Below are 14721 nucleotides of genomic sequence, written 5' to 3'. Positions count from 1 at the left end.
GCAACACAACGTTTGCGCCCCTTGGGCCAATGGAAAGACAACATTTTTGTTGCCACGCCCACTGGGCTGAATCGCCTGCGCCCCAGAGAAGGAAGAAGAAGTCAGACAAACACACATTCAGGAAAGTACACTAGCAAATGGTACTGGAGAGCGTTAAAATTATTTCGTAATATTTTCTTGCGTGTTTTATTCAAATTTGTTTCAAAACGTCACAGCGTCATGATAACATATAGCGATAGTCGGATTCCTCTTCCTGGGTTATGTCATAGTTCACTTGGCTACATGTTGCTAGGATAAGTTTGTGCCCCATTGGCCAGTGAAAAGACGGCATTTTGTAGCCTCGCCCACTGGATCATTTTAATGGGAATTAGAGGCTTAATTGAGAACAAGTCAGACAAAAAATATATAGTTTTTAAATGATTTATTAATTAATGTTAATACATTTTATGTCTTTATCTTTATTTTTATTGGTTAAATATATAAGTTAACAGAAAATAAAAACATCGTCATCTGGTGGGCACCATCTGACCTGCCCCTGATGCAAAGTCGTCACTGCTGGGGGTCCCAAAGGAAGAGGCCCCTTGAAGGACGGGTATGTCTATCGTTTGGCCTCGGGATCCTCCCAGAAGAGCTGGATGAAGTGACTGGGGAGAGGGAAGTCTGGGTTTACCTGCTAAAACTGCTGCCCCCATGTACGGATAAGCGGAAGAAAATGGATGAATAGATGGACGTGGCAGTGCATGAAAAAAAACAAACATAAAAGTGGTCCACCAAACCATACTCTTTTGAACTGAAGCTGTTGACTGACATTTTGCAATATTCAGTGTTTTGAAATATTTCTACAGAAGGTACCCTGCCATTCATTTAAACAGAACTGTTTCTTTTACAGGCGGCATGGTGGCCAACTGGTTAGAGCGTCAGCCTCACAGTTCTGAGGACTGGGGTTCAATCCCCGGTCCCGCCTGTGGAGTTTGCATGTTCTCCCTGTGCCTGTGTGGGTTTTCTCCGGGCACTCCGGTTTCCTCCCACATCCCAAAAACATGTGTTAATTGGGGACTCTAAATTGCCCGTAGGTATGAATGTGAGTGCGAAATGGTTATTTGTTTCTATGTGCCCTGCGATTAGCTGGCAACCAGTTCAGGGTGTACCCCGCCTCCTGCCCGACGATAGCTGGGATAGGCTCCAGCACGCCCGTGACCCTAGTGAGGAGAAGCGGCTCAGAAAATGGATCGATGTTTCCTTTACTGCGCACGAAGTCACAGCATTTTCTGCGAAGTTGCCTTAATTTGGTCCTGAATCTTTTAGCATTCACGAGTGCATCAATATCAGGTGTCAAATCTTGAGCAGCAGCCAATTTCAGAATGTCATTTAAGTGGTCGTCATTTCCACCTACAGTGGACAAAATTAGCAACACTTACTACTATCCCCAAGTTGGACACCCCTGCTTTAAGCGGATATATTTTCACGCCTCAAACATGTAGGGATGTTGTAGGCATAAGAAAGATGCTAGACAAAGTAGCATCCATTTTTTAAGTTGTAGGAATGGTATTTGATTGTCAGTTGACCGCAGCGTGGTTTCAGCGTATTAAGCAGACAACGTCCACGGGGTTTGAGAGTAGAGACAATGCGCGTCCTCATTTTACATAGGGTACTTGGCGATTTTTTTTTTGTCATTAAAATTTGGCAGGCTTGCATGAGTGTGCTTCTTGACCTGATCAATCTGTGAAGTGCCTTGAGATAACATTTGCTGTGAATTGGAGATTCTGTATAAATAAAATTGCTTTGACTTGGATAACCGTCGACTGCCTCTCTATGAGAACATAGGTTATTCTAAACCACTTGCGATTCAATTCATTACAACAGCGCAAACACAATCATTGATACATCTGTGGACAGGGTGGGGACGACGCAGCGAGGGTGACATCAGGATGGGGAGCTGTGGAGATGAGTGGAGCGAGTGGTTGTCCGCACACACACACAAACTGCTTCTATTCAGGCAGCTGGAGTGCATCACGTCACGTGTGAGGTTAGCTGGATGTGACTGACCTCATACGATCAGTACGTGCTGCATGCTAACTTGATTTGCTGGGCCTGCAGTGGAGACCACAACCCTGCCCCCTCATCCCTGTTGTGTCATGATTTAACCACACCACCCCCCTTCTCCTTTTTCATTTCTTTTTAAATATTAACAAATCCCATATAGCCTGAGAGGACCCAAATTCAGGTGGGGTGAAGATGCATTGCATTGCCAATAAGCAACTAGACGCTTACCAGACACTTTATTACGTACACCTGCAAAAGCTAATAATTGGGTGCGGGGGCTCGGGTATTACGTTCACGTGCAAAAGCTAATTATTGAGTGCGGGGGGGGGGGGGGGGGTACAGCTGGGTGGGAGACATAGGGCCTATTAGTCTTTTATGCGACCCACCGAGCATTTAAAACATTTTTTTAAAGTCCTGCATGCTGTGGGCGCCAGCACCCACGACCCGAGTGAGGAAAAGCAATTGAGAGAATGGATGGATGGTTAATTAAAGTACTGTCATTTGTCTCTTTCTCATCTTAAGGTGCTTCCTCTGCGACCCGACCCCGGATAAGCAGAAGAAAACGCATGGATGGATAGCATTTATCTTATTGAATAATCAGTTAATGTGTCATTAATAAAACAATGTCATAAAAAATAATCAATCTCACATCCACATTTCACATAAAAAATATATTATAATATAATAATAATTTACAGTACTAGAAAATGGAAGAAACTTAAGATGACCATCTAGCTCCCTCAGATGGGGCTCCATGCAAGATTTCGCCTCGTAGAGTATCAACTGTCATTAGAACGATAAGTGTTCAGTTCAGAACTACGTGGGAGGACCTGGGCAATGACCAGAAGAGAGCTGGGACCACAGTTTTAAAGATTACCATTAAAAACACAGCACACAATCGTGTATTAAAATCCTGCAGCACATGCAAGGTACCCCTGCTCAAGTCTCATGTGTCCTGTCCCAAGATCTGGAGAATAGCTGCACGTAGGAGTTGGCCAAAATTCTTGAAGTAAGAGTGTGGACACCTGATCAAAAACACCAGGACACATTTGAACTATGTACTGTAATTGTGAATGGTTATTTTTCTATTGTATCAAATACTTTTTTCAAGCAATAACATGAAATAATTACTGTTTTTAAAAATCAAACAAATGTTTTTTTGGGGGGGAATTATTTTTTTAGATTGTCTCTCACTGTTGAAGTGTAGCCTACTTACAAGGAATATTACAGACCTCTCAATTCTTTGCAAGTGGCAAAACTTGACAAAATCCATGGCATATCAAATGCTTATTTTAGCCACTATAGATATTTCATAATGCTGATTATTCTCACTGCTGTTCACATCCTCTGTATAGTACTCATGTACCGTATTCAAGTACAGTAGTTTGTCCTTCAAATCCACATATAGTGTACCAAATGAAATGTCTGTATTTCTGCATGTATCATGAATATTTTCAAATCTCCCATTAGCAATTCAGTGAATTACAGTGAATGTCAAGTATTGTACTGGGCGTCCCCTTTTTTTTTTTAATTACTTGAAATGCTTGAACATGTTTTCAATAAGCCATCTGTTACACTGCATAATGAACAAACTGTGTGCTGTCAACATGGCGTCACATGCCATAAGGTACAGGGAATGAGCTGTGAAACCAGCCACAAGTGTCTTTTTGTTCAAGATATAACATGGTCATCACGGCAAAATGTGACACACTGGTATTTAAAGGGTTACGGGTGCCACGAGTCTCAAGGCCATAAATACACTCCAGTCACAGAGTTAGGGATATTGGGCTTTTGGGTGAAATTTCAGGACAAACCCAAAAAATGCACTATCACCTTTGACCTTGTCTGAACTGATGAATGCACGTGTTCAAGGACTTTTTGCACAACTTGCGTCTCTCCCCAAACTGCTGATGACACATTATGAGACCCTAAGATCAGTGGCCACTTCCTTTTTGATGCTGAGGTACTGTTGATCAATTGTTGTAAAAACATATACCATATTTTAAGATCATCCTAAAATTTCAATAAAAAGGCAAATATGCCCTTACTTCATATAAGAGAATACGACAATCAAATGAAGAGTATGACGGTAACTGCTGCCACCTGTTTTTAACACTCCATACTCATGTTGTTAGCCAATAGTACAATCCGCTATATGCGGAACGTCACGTGAGCAACGCGGAACACACCAGCGGACTTCTTGTGTAGGCTTTGCTCACGATCATAACTACGATTGATTAAGTGATTGAAGACGAACTTCTTAGTTTTTTTTATGGCTGGTGTCTTCGGACAAACTTAAAACACTTATTCAAATAGATCATGCGTGCAAACAAAAGAAAACGAAACACCCTGTGATCTCGATTACAGTTTTTCTTTTTTAAACCACATTGCTATTTACTGATACTGTGACAGTTAATGGCAGGCAATTATGCTATTAGACTAAGTCTACTGTACAGTCAATAAATCCTGTTATCAGGAGCCACAGCGTCCTCTGGTGTATGTAAAACATATTACACCAGCCTCAACCTTAGGAGACGAAAACCTGGATGCATTTTGACTTCATGAAGCTGATACATCTTAATGATATCGCAGGCAAGCTTTCAGCCAATCAAGAAGTTTTGAAAGACAACTGCTGAAGTTATCGAACATTGTTAACGGTTCAATGACCACAAAAGGTTGCTTAAAAAAGAAAGAAAACCCCAACCAAATGGTATTATTAGAAAGGCTTTCTTCTAATAGTAAAAGACACAATACAGCTTGCATTTGACACAAAACAAGACCCTTTATTTAAAAAAAACAACACTTTATTTAGCGATTGTGGTTTTACTTTTTTTGGTCCAGTAACATGACGTGACTGACTTTACATTTAGCATTCAGCTCAATCTTCTCCAAGCGAGACATTCACATACAGAGCTATATCAATCATACAGTACGCATCTTTCTCTGCAAACGTGAATACAAGTCACTGGGAATATAGCTACCAAAAAAATAAAATAATAATAATAATAATAAGTGCGCGATGAAATTACGCAATTTGTTTTAGCTCCAGAGCCTTCCAAAATACTTTGTTGGGAATATCCTGAATTCAACCTGACAATATAATTCGAAAATAATTTTGGCATGAAGTTCTAGTGAATTTTTGTAAGCGTCCCTACCATTGGACACAAATGGCCTTTCTCCTTTATGTGAAATAAACTACTTATCCCAATTTAAAGAAATGTAAAAACCACTTGTGGCGAAAAACCTGGCAGCAAAATGTAAGGGGGTGGGGTTAATAAAACCAAAAAGGAAACAATAATAAACAATGACAACATGAAAACAAGTGTGGATGCAATCCCCAAAGAGGAGGCTCTCCACTTAAGAATAGTCTCCTCCTGTCTGTTGCTGGAAAACGTCGATAGTGTCTTCGTCCTCCATTTCCAACTGTACAACACAAATGAGACATGTCAGTCATCCAGCATTAACTCCAGAAGTGTTGTACTTTTTTGTGTTTTCTCATAATGTCACAACAGGAAGGACAACTTGTCATTGTTTAATGTAAACTTTTTTTTTATAGCTGCTTCAGCTGTGTTTTTTAAGTGCTCTATAAATGAAATTGAGTTTAAAAAAAAAAAAAAAAAAAAAAAAACATATGGTGGCAACAGTTTGACACCAACAGATTTCTATTATGAGGAAATTTTAAGTTAGACATTTTACAGTATTGCAGCATAGCAACTACACAGCCTCGTCTTAACTGAAATACTGTCACAATAGTGCTAAATTTCAAAATACATCAAGTAAAATAAACAATGGAGCCCTACATATGTGAGGTTCGGTATTTGCAATTTGTGTGTGTGTGTGTGTGTGTGTGTGTGCGTGCGCGCCTTTGTGTTTTAGGGTGGGGGGGCCTATCCATTATTTAGCAAAAGTTACCAAGTCACCATTTTTACACTCAGGCCAAACCACTGTCTAATATAAAAAGCATTACCTCAGTGGCATCTTGGTGCCAAGGAACTATGTTGAAGTGCTCCGAAGATCCTTCATTTTGACAGAACTCGGCCCTTCCTAATGGAATAATGCTTTGGTGGCATCTTCGTGTCAAGGAACAATGTTGAGGCCGGAGTGTCAAAACGTTTTCCTCCGAGGGCTGCATAGTGTAAAATTCAAGGATGTGTGGGCCACTTTGGAATTCTTCCAATTTTATTAAACCCGCTTAAGCATCAAGCAATTATATATTGTTTTTACTGCTACGTCACAGCTTTCTGTTAAAGGGTTGAGAGGAAAATTTTGATTTTTCAGGATTTTGAGCCCTGTACCCTACAAGAATAGATCCGCTGTTGCCCTGAGAAGCTCTTCAAATTGAGAACCAAAACAAGAGCAATCCGTAGGAAACTGACAATTTTTAAAGTAATGTTTACTGGAGGACCACTAATATATGCTTACAAATATGACCTTGAAACGTACCAATCTTTAGGGGTATGAAAAGTAATTTTGCCACCATTTTAGTTAAGTTTCTTTGCATATCTAGTAAAGGTCTACAAAAACAACACCCTTAGCTCATGCACATCACACCCATGGAGGATGAGTGTTGCAACACCCCCTTCCAAAAAATCTTTTTCACAACCATACTTTTCAAACTGGCCCCACCTCTAAAAACAATGGAAAAGCACTGCAAGTATTTTCAGCACATGCCGCAAAGACAAAAAATGGGTGGTGGGCCAAAAATGTCCTCCGGGCCAGCTTGGACATCCCCAAACTGAGAGAGGAGCTTCATTTAGACAGGCTACAGCCTTTCTAATATAAAAGTAGTTCTTTGGCATCATGTTGGTACCAAAGAACTACGTTAAAGTGAGGAGAGGAGATTTAGTTAGACAGGCCCGAGTCCAGTCCTGTCTAATAGAAAAGCAGTGCTTTGGCACCATCTTTTGTCATCTTAGTGCCAAGGAACTAAATTGAAGTAAGAGGACGAGCTTTTTTTTTTTTGACAGGCCACAGACAGACCTGTCAAACAGTAAAGTAGTGCTTAGACATTTCCCACTCGTTGGAAATTAGAGATATCTACGTAGAGGTTAGTCGCTCTGGAAATACACTCTTTCTGCTGACTAACAATTCCAAGACTGTCGTCTCAACTCCATGTACGGCTTCGGGGTAGCTTTTGTGTTCCGCAATTACAGGGCAATCCAAATGACCCCAAACACCAGATTTGAAAGTAGAATGAACTGGCTTTACACTGCCGCTCGCTTGCCTTTGTTGCCATTTTGTTGTTGTTTGGTCAATGCGGCTTCAGTCCATATGATGTGACCCACTGGCCAGGAGTTGAACGGATTCAAAGGATTTGTTGATTCGATATTGAAATGGGGAGGGGAATACTGCAACGCATTGATGAATCAATATTTTTACCCAACCCTTGTAGGCCATGTAATATTCTTTGGACTTCCACCTTGAACAACTCTCAGCACTTCAATATAATTCGTGAGGGAAGTGCAATTCCTAGCTAGTTGTTGTCATTGCCATGTCAGACTACTTGAACACAGCACTTTTAAAGGGCTTATTTTGGTCTTCATTCATTCAAAGCCGTAGTCTGTGTTGCCCCGCATTTGAGGAGAGTCAGTGTGAGCAGTGGCTCATTTGCTTGAAGCAGAAATGCCCTCAAAACGGATACTTAAGATTTACAAATCCTTGCATTTCCCGGTTTCATCGACAATCGTTCAAACCCGCACTATATCGCAGATTTTTAAATAATTTATGGCTTTAAAAAGGTTTTTTTTTTCTGTTTTTTTTAACAATACACAGGCAAATCTGAATTTTGATTTGCACACCTTCAGCACTGTACCATGTAGTGCTGCAGCACTGAGGTCTACTGGAAGAGATGCAGTGTAATTACAAGCAAGAAGCAGAGAAGTAGGAAGCACGGTGTAAGACTGGTTAGCACATCTGCCTCACAGTTCTGAGGACCGGGGTTCAACTCCCTGCGCCGCCTGTGTGGAGTTTGCATGTTCTCCCCGTGCCTGCGTGGGTTTTCTCCGGGTACTCCGGTTTCCTCCCACATCCCAAAAATATGCATGGTAGGCTGATTGAAGACTAAATTGCCCATAGGTATGAATGTGAGTGCGAATGATTGTTTATATGTGCCATGGCATTGGCTGGCGACCAGTTCAGGGTGTACCCCACCTCTCGCTCAAAGATAGCTGGGATAGGCTTCAGCATGCCCGCGACCCTAGTGCGGATAAGCGGTACAGAAAATGGATGGAGGAAGAGAAGTAAAAATAAATTCCCCAACTAAATTCCAATAGGTAAGAGAATATGCCTTTGAGCATTGTTGTATGCGCTGTTTGTGTGTCTTGTCTTCTTTTGCATGCTACTTATATTACATTATCTTCTATAGCCACAAATGCAGCTGAAACAATGCAAATTTCCCCATTGTGGTACTAATAAAGATCTTGCATTACAAATATTTATAAATAATATAATTAACCAGCCCACGTTCTGAAGTGACGTGCAGTGAATTAGTAATTTCCGGTTCAGACGGTGCGTCCTGTGTGGACGTGGACTATTTTATATTTATAGTCCTAAACACATTAAACAGCCCATTTTGTTTTTCAAAGTTGGTTACTCACAGCAAAAACGCAGTTGCAGCCAGACTTCTGTGACAAGTGTGCTGTATGACCAAATCCCTTATTTTAATGTTTTGTGACTGCATAGTGATAGCTTAGCAATTAGCAAGGCTTTTACGTCATCTTTGCCTACCCACTCCTCGTCCTCCCTTCGTGACGCTTGTAAAGAGCATGGTAAGAAGTGTAGCTTATTTGCTATCAGCTACCATGAAGGCGATGATCTGTGACTTACAATACGTTGACACCGGACGCAAAGACCACTTTCGCCTTGTGCCCTCGCAGCTGGGGAAGGGGGTAATAAAAGTGCGTGCACCAAGCAGCTATTCAGTGTGGACGCTAGATTATTTTTCTTTCCAAGATCCGGAACAATCAGTATTACAGCCATAACGAGTCAACGTTTAGTGATTTCTGTAACAAAATACGGACATTCCGTAATATTTGGCAGCTCTGCTCGAAAATGTGTCAGTTTTACACCAAACTTCAAACAGAAGTGACAAACAGCTTGAAGCGACCAGGATTTGCCTCTTACATGGAGAACTTTGTGAGCACGAGTAAGAACAGGCACTAAAGAACACTACCATATTTTCTTGACCATAAAGCGCACTTAAGTCTTACATTTTATCCAAAATGGACGGGGCGCCTTTTAATGTGGCACGCATTATGAGTGCACCGAGTTCCGAAATCCATAAATGTTTTTGTGTGATGAGCGCGCCGCTTGACTGACTGGGAGCATTTCCTGCTGACACGCCGCTTATATAGAGGAAAGGCGGAGGTGGCTGAGGACAGCATGCAGTCGTTAAAGGGGGAAGGGTGCGCGTGACAGAGGACGCTAAAGGCACACGCCCAGTAGGTATATAGCGGCAGTATGTGCATGGTGCAAATCGACATCGGTTTGGCTAAGGACCCCCAAAAATGGCCCCTATGAAGAGACACGCTTACAAAGCAGTTTAAACTGCAAGTTATCAGTTACACGGAGGAACATGGGAATCGAACAGCCGTGAGATAATTCAAGACCAACGAATCCATGGTTCGCAAGTGGCGGAAGCAGGAAAACGACCTTCACCAAGTCAAGAAGACAAAGCTGAGTTTCCGTGGAAACAAGGCGAGGTGGCCCAAGTTGGAAGACCAACTCGAGCAGGGGATTAATGAGCAAAGAACAGCCGAGAGAAGCGTCTCTGCAGTCACCATTCGACTGAGTGCAATAACTCTGAGCTTGCCATCATCCCAGGAGGCTTGATGAAGGAACTCCAACCGCTGGACATCGGTGTAAACATGCCGTTCAAAATGAAGTTGTGGGAGCGATGGATGACAGATGGCGAACACATCTTTACTAAGACTAGGAGGCAGCGCCGGGCGAGTTACACCACAATTTTTGAATGGATTGTGGATGCTTGGGTAAACGTGTCTGCTTGCACTATTCGAGTGTTCATAAAAGCCCGCATCATTTCTGAGGAGCCGCACGGCAACGAGACTGACTCAGACAATGACGAGAGGGAACCTGCCGTGTTTGATGGAGAACTTGCCCAGCTGTACATTTCAGATACAGAAGATGAGGACTTTGATGGATTTGTGGATGAGGATTGATCAAAAAATAACGTGAGTACATTGTTAAATACTTCAATAAAGTACAACCGAACTCAGTTTTGCTCCCACTGCCTTTTTAAAAACATTGTTTTAGCGTGCATGCATGCTACCGTATGTTTTAAGCTAGCGTATGTTTTACCATGCCTGCGCCCAATAATACAGTGCGCCTTATGTGCGTTTTAAATACAGAAATAGACCCCGTAACTGAGACGGCACCTTTTAATATGGTGTGCCTTATGGTTGTGAAAATACAGTAACTGTTTATATAAGTTCAAGTGTGTTTCAATGGGTTAAAGTGTCTAAAGCATGAAGCTGGGGTTGTAGCAACAACAACAAAAAAAAAAAAACATGCATGGTAAATTGATTGAAGACTAAATTGTCTATAGGTGTGAATGTGAGTCCGAATCATCGTTTGTCTATGTGCCCTTTACGGTTCAGGGTGTACCGTGCCTCTCTCCCAAAGTCAGATGAGGTAGGTGCCAGCACACCTGTGACCCTAGTGAGGATAAGTGGTTAAGAAAATGGATGGATATTTTATAGTTTCTCTGCAGGGACAGTGGGCAATTTGTTAGCATATCTGCCTCACAGCTCTGAGGTTGGATGTTCAAACTTTGGCTCCTCATGTGGAGTTTATATGTTCTAGTCATACTCTGGTATCCTCCCACATACAAAAAATATGTTATGTTTATTGAAGACTAAACTATCCAAGTGTGAATGGTTGTCAATGTGCCCTGAAATTGGCTGGCAACCAGTCCATGGTATATTCCACCTCTTGCCCAGAGTCAGGTGGGATCACGTGCAGCTCACAGTGACTGTTATGAGGATGAGCAGTATGGGAAATGGCTGGGTGGATTGTCTCTCTATCACAAATAAGTCTGGAATGTCTTCCCAGTTATAAACGGGGGTTCACCCTACTGGGGAGTGCATCAGTCTCTTATTTTATTTTTTTTTTTAATCAGAGGCGCAGTTATGGTTTTAAGTTACAGGAAAATGCATTTTTAGGGGTGGTGTTCAGTGTTTGTGGGATTATGCTTTTCACTGCAGTTTTTGGAATGTAAACCCCATGAAAAATTTATATTTATATACTCTGCCATATTGTCATTTCTAATAAGAGGTGGTGATGTGTGCAACCAACCTGTGAAGGTGTGTCCATCTCATTTATCGGCTGCCCATCAAACCTAAACCTTATTTGACGAATCGACAGTCCCTGGGAACAGACAAATATATATTTTTGGGATAAGAACACAATACAATTTGGCAAAACTACAAGACTACAGCACCATGCTTTACACGTACCTGCCGTTCACAGTACGCCTTCATGAGCTTGTTGAGAGCAGTGTGCCTCTTGATTTTAAACTGTACCACCGAGCCATCTTGACCGGCCACTTTCAGGTTAATGTGGTCGTTCTCAGTCTTCACGCCTTCCTGCGCACACACACAAAACAAAAGGGGTCAATTACAACAGTGTGCGAAAGCTAAAAACCAAGATATAGCGAGGGAATGGAGAGTCTGTGAGTCTTTTTTTTTTTTTTTTTTCCCCTAGCTGGCCTGGTTAGCACGTCGAGCTAGCCCGTGTTGGAACTGGCGCAGAAAGCCACAATGGCGCAAACGAAAGGAACAGACTACCACTTTTCTCTCATACAACTACACCGCGGGGCAAACAAGACGCGCGGTATCCACGTAGAATATACGTTAGGGGGATGTTACGCAAAGAAAATGTATCGAACATTGCCCATTAGTGGAGAAATTGTCCAAATTTGCCAACCTTTGTTTTAACACCCCCTCCCTTACCCGCTCAAATGCGCCATCCGGCGGCGTTAGCTTAGCATTAGCATCCAGTGCCAAGCGTTGAGCTCGCGGTAAGCTCCCTCATCCACAACGGTGGAGGGGGGAGGGGGGGGAGTCACTCACCTTTGGCTTTTCGTCTGACATTCTTGCGTGTTTGAGGCGGTAGGAGATGCGTGAATCGAGGGAGGAGACCGACTGTTCGCTGAGCCGCGGCGAGGCGTCCCCAGTCCGTCCGTCGACTACCGTCTTTTTCTCCTTCTTGTTTCGTGTGCGCCAGGCGCGCGCACCTAAATTTAAACTGTAATTCGATCACGGGAGATCACGTGGTCCGATCCGCTGGGCGGGCCTCTGGTCGCGGGAGCGCGCGCGGCGATTTGCGCGTGGCCGAGAGGTGCCGGCGCGCGTTCACGTGAGAAAGAGTAGAAGGAGTCGGGGGCAGTGGGAACAATCACACACTTCAGGATTATTATTGGGTAAATGTTGACATTCATTCATTCACACAAGTGTGACTGCATTCAAATATGTCTATCACTGTTACAGTAGTTAGCGAGAAAAGTGTGGGTGTTGAAATCTTTCGTCTGGAAAATTATGGGTGTTGAAACGTTCATCTGGAAAATAATGTGTTGAAACCTTTCTTCATAAAAAGTAAGGGTTTTGATTTCATTGGGCAAAGTGTGTGTTGGTGTTGGAACCTTTTTTGTTGAGAAAGGTGTGGGTATTGAAGCCTTTTGGTGGCAAAAGTGTGGGTGTGTTGAAGCCTTTCGACACAAAAAGTCAGGTTATTGAAACATTTTGTCTGGAAAAGCGTGTTGAAACCTTTCACCAGGAAACGTGTGGGTGTTGATTTGAAACGGGGACCTTCCGGTTACAGGGCGTACTTACCCACGTCGCCACTAAAGTTGGCAAAGGTGTAGCCGTTGAAAACACTCATCAAGAAAGTGCGGGCATTGAAACCTTTCGTCAGGAAAAGTGCGACTGTTGAAACTTTGTCTGGAAAAGTGTGGGCTTTTGAAAGTCTGGGTGTTGCAACCTTTTATCTGGGAAAGGTTTTGGTATTGGAAAAGTGTGGGTGTTGAAACCTTTTGTCCAGAAGCATTGGCGCTAAAATATTTTGTCAGTGAAAGTGTGGGTGTTGACAAATTTCATTGAAAAACTGTGGGTGTTGAAACATTTCATCCCAAAAAAATGTGTGGGCTTTGAAACCTTTCATCAGGAAAAGTGAGGGGTTTGAAACATTTCATCGGGAAGTGTGGGTGTTGAAACCTTGAATTAGGAAAAGTGTGAGTGTCGATAACTGTAAATGTATCCATGATGGTGCATACAGTTCATTGCCCATGATTGTTTATGCGTCTTTGAAGTGAGTGATGTGTCATGTGTTGCTGCTACACTGTTTTGTGTCAGCTGTTGATGGGACCTTTAATCCATTGCCACTTCGACAGGCACGTGCACACACATTTTTGGGGGCAAGTGCTCAAGACAAAGAAAGGGGCACCTATTGCCAAAATTATTCATGCAATTAAGAAAGACAGTAGTAGTATGCATTTAACTCATGTATTTATATATGTTAACAAATAACACAGTCAATACTACAACTTTTAAGAAAGTAGATGAAGGGAAGATACGGTGGATATAAATAGTCAACACACCGCTCTTCAAATGACAGGTTTTTGGAAGGTACAATTCTCCCAAGGACTCAAATAAATGTCCGTCAGATTTCAAAACACTTTGGGTAAAATTGATGACAGTGATGGTATTTACTTATTTTATTTATAAATAATAATTAAAAAAAAATCCACCCAGTGGAAAAGGGCAGGTGCTTGAACAGCACCTAGTGGCTATGTGTGCATATGTCTGCTGTTTGAAGTAGCAAACATAAACCTGAGGCCCGAAAACAATTGGCCAACGGAATGTAAACGGTAACCACATTTAAGCGAGTTCCTAGAAAACATGCGTATGTCACACCTGATGGGGAATTCACAATAACTTTCATCTGACCAAGTGTTGGTGTTAAAATATTTTGTTGGTAAAAGTTTGAAAGCTTCTGCTGGGAAAAGTTGAACTGTTAAATGTTTTCCTGGCTCAAGATGGCCACTGTGTTTGACCCACGCATTAAGGATTTAAAATGTGTTTGGACCAGCCTTGAGTCCAGTTTTAAGGATAACACCACACACGGGACAGCAAAGAAAAAGCTCTGTCGTTTCTTCGGACTGATTCAGACGAAGCAGCCCTGTGTAGCAGGGCCCGGAATTTGTAGACCAGAATCCACCATCAGTGAAAACAGACTGACCAAACAGTGGTGGTGGTCCAGTCGAGCAGTGAGTCCCCTACATTTGTCTGTCCTGGCCTGCAAGTATCTGATTAGCCCAGCCACTTCTGTTCCATGTGAAATTTTTCCGCCTTTGCAGTTCGCTTTACCCCCCCCCCCCCCCCCCCCCCCCCAAAAATGGGGGTCCCCCTTGAGCTCTGGTAATGTGAACAGGCAAGTTTGTCTTCGCAATTGGCTGCGAACGGGCGAGGTAGTAGTCACGGAGGTATTGTGATGCCAATGGGTTTTCTATTTTTGCACTAAAATGTTCAAAATGTTATAGCCTCTTATGTACAAAATAGTGTTTGCTAAGGGTACTTGAGTTGTAGACCTTTTGAACGACCACTTACATTTCTTGTTTTACCAGAAAAAGACAAACATGCACTTCTGTTGAATTTTTTTTAACCA

At 42.4% G+C, this 14721-nt stretch overlaps 1 protein-coding gene across 1 annotated transcript; it reads right to left on the bottom strand.

The window, feature by feature from the left end:
• Positions 1-4800: 4800 nt before the first annotated feature.
• On the bottom strand, positions 4801-12308 carry LOC133410721 (small ubiquitin-related modifier 3-like). Its single transcript, XM_061692195.1, has 4 exons — positions 12132-12308; positions 11517-11645; positions 11356-11427; positions 4801-5466 (listed from the first exon to the last, which is right to left on the bottom strand). Exons 1-4 carry the CDS (start codon positions 12150-12152, stop codon positions 5401-5403), a joined length of 288 nt encoding a protein of 95 aa, XP_061548179.1. The 5' UTR covers positions 12153-12308; the 3' UTR covers positions 4801-5400.
• Positions 12309-14721: the final 2413 nt, after the last annotated feature.

The sequence above is a fragment of the Phycodurus eques genome, chromosome 12 (genome assembly GCF_024500275.1).
Source record: "Phycodurus eques isolate BA_2022a chromosome 12, UOR_Pequ_1.1, whole genome shotgun sequence".
NCBI classification, from domain to species: Eukaryota; Metazoa; Chordata; class Actinopteri; order Syngnathiformes; family Syngnathidae; genus Phycodurus; species Phycodurus eques.
This window is presented reverse-complemented; position numbering and strand designations above follow the sequence as displayed.

Coding starts and splice junctions, on each gene's coding strand:
- LOC133410721 (XM_061692195.1), bottom strand. CDS start 12,152: ATGTCAGACGAAAAGCCAAAG. Junction 11,428..11,516: donor AGGCGTACTGTGAACGGCAG/GTACGTGTAAAG, acceptor GTCTGTTCCCAG/GGACTGTCGATTCGTCAAAT. Junction 5,467..11,355: donor AGATGGACACACCTTCACAG/GTTGGTTGCACA, acceptor TGTGTTGTACAG/TTGGAAATGGAGGACGAAGA.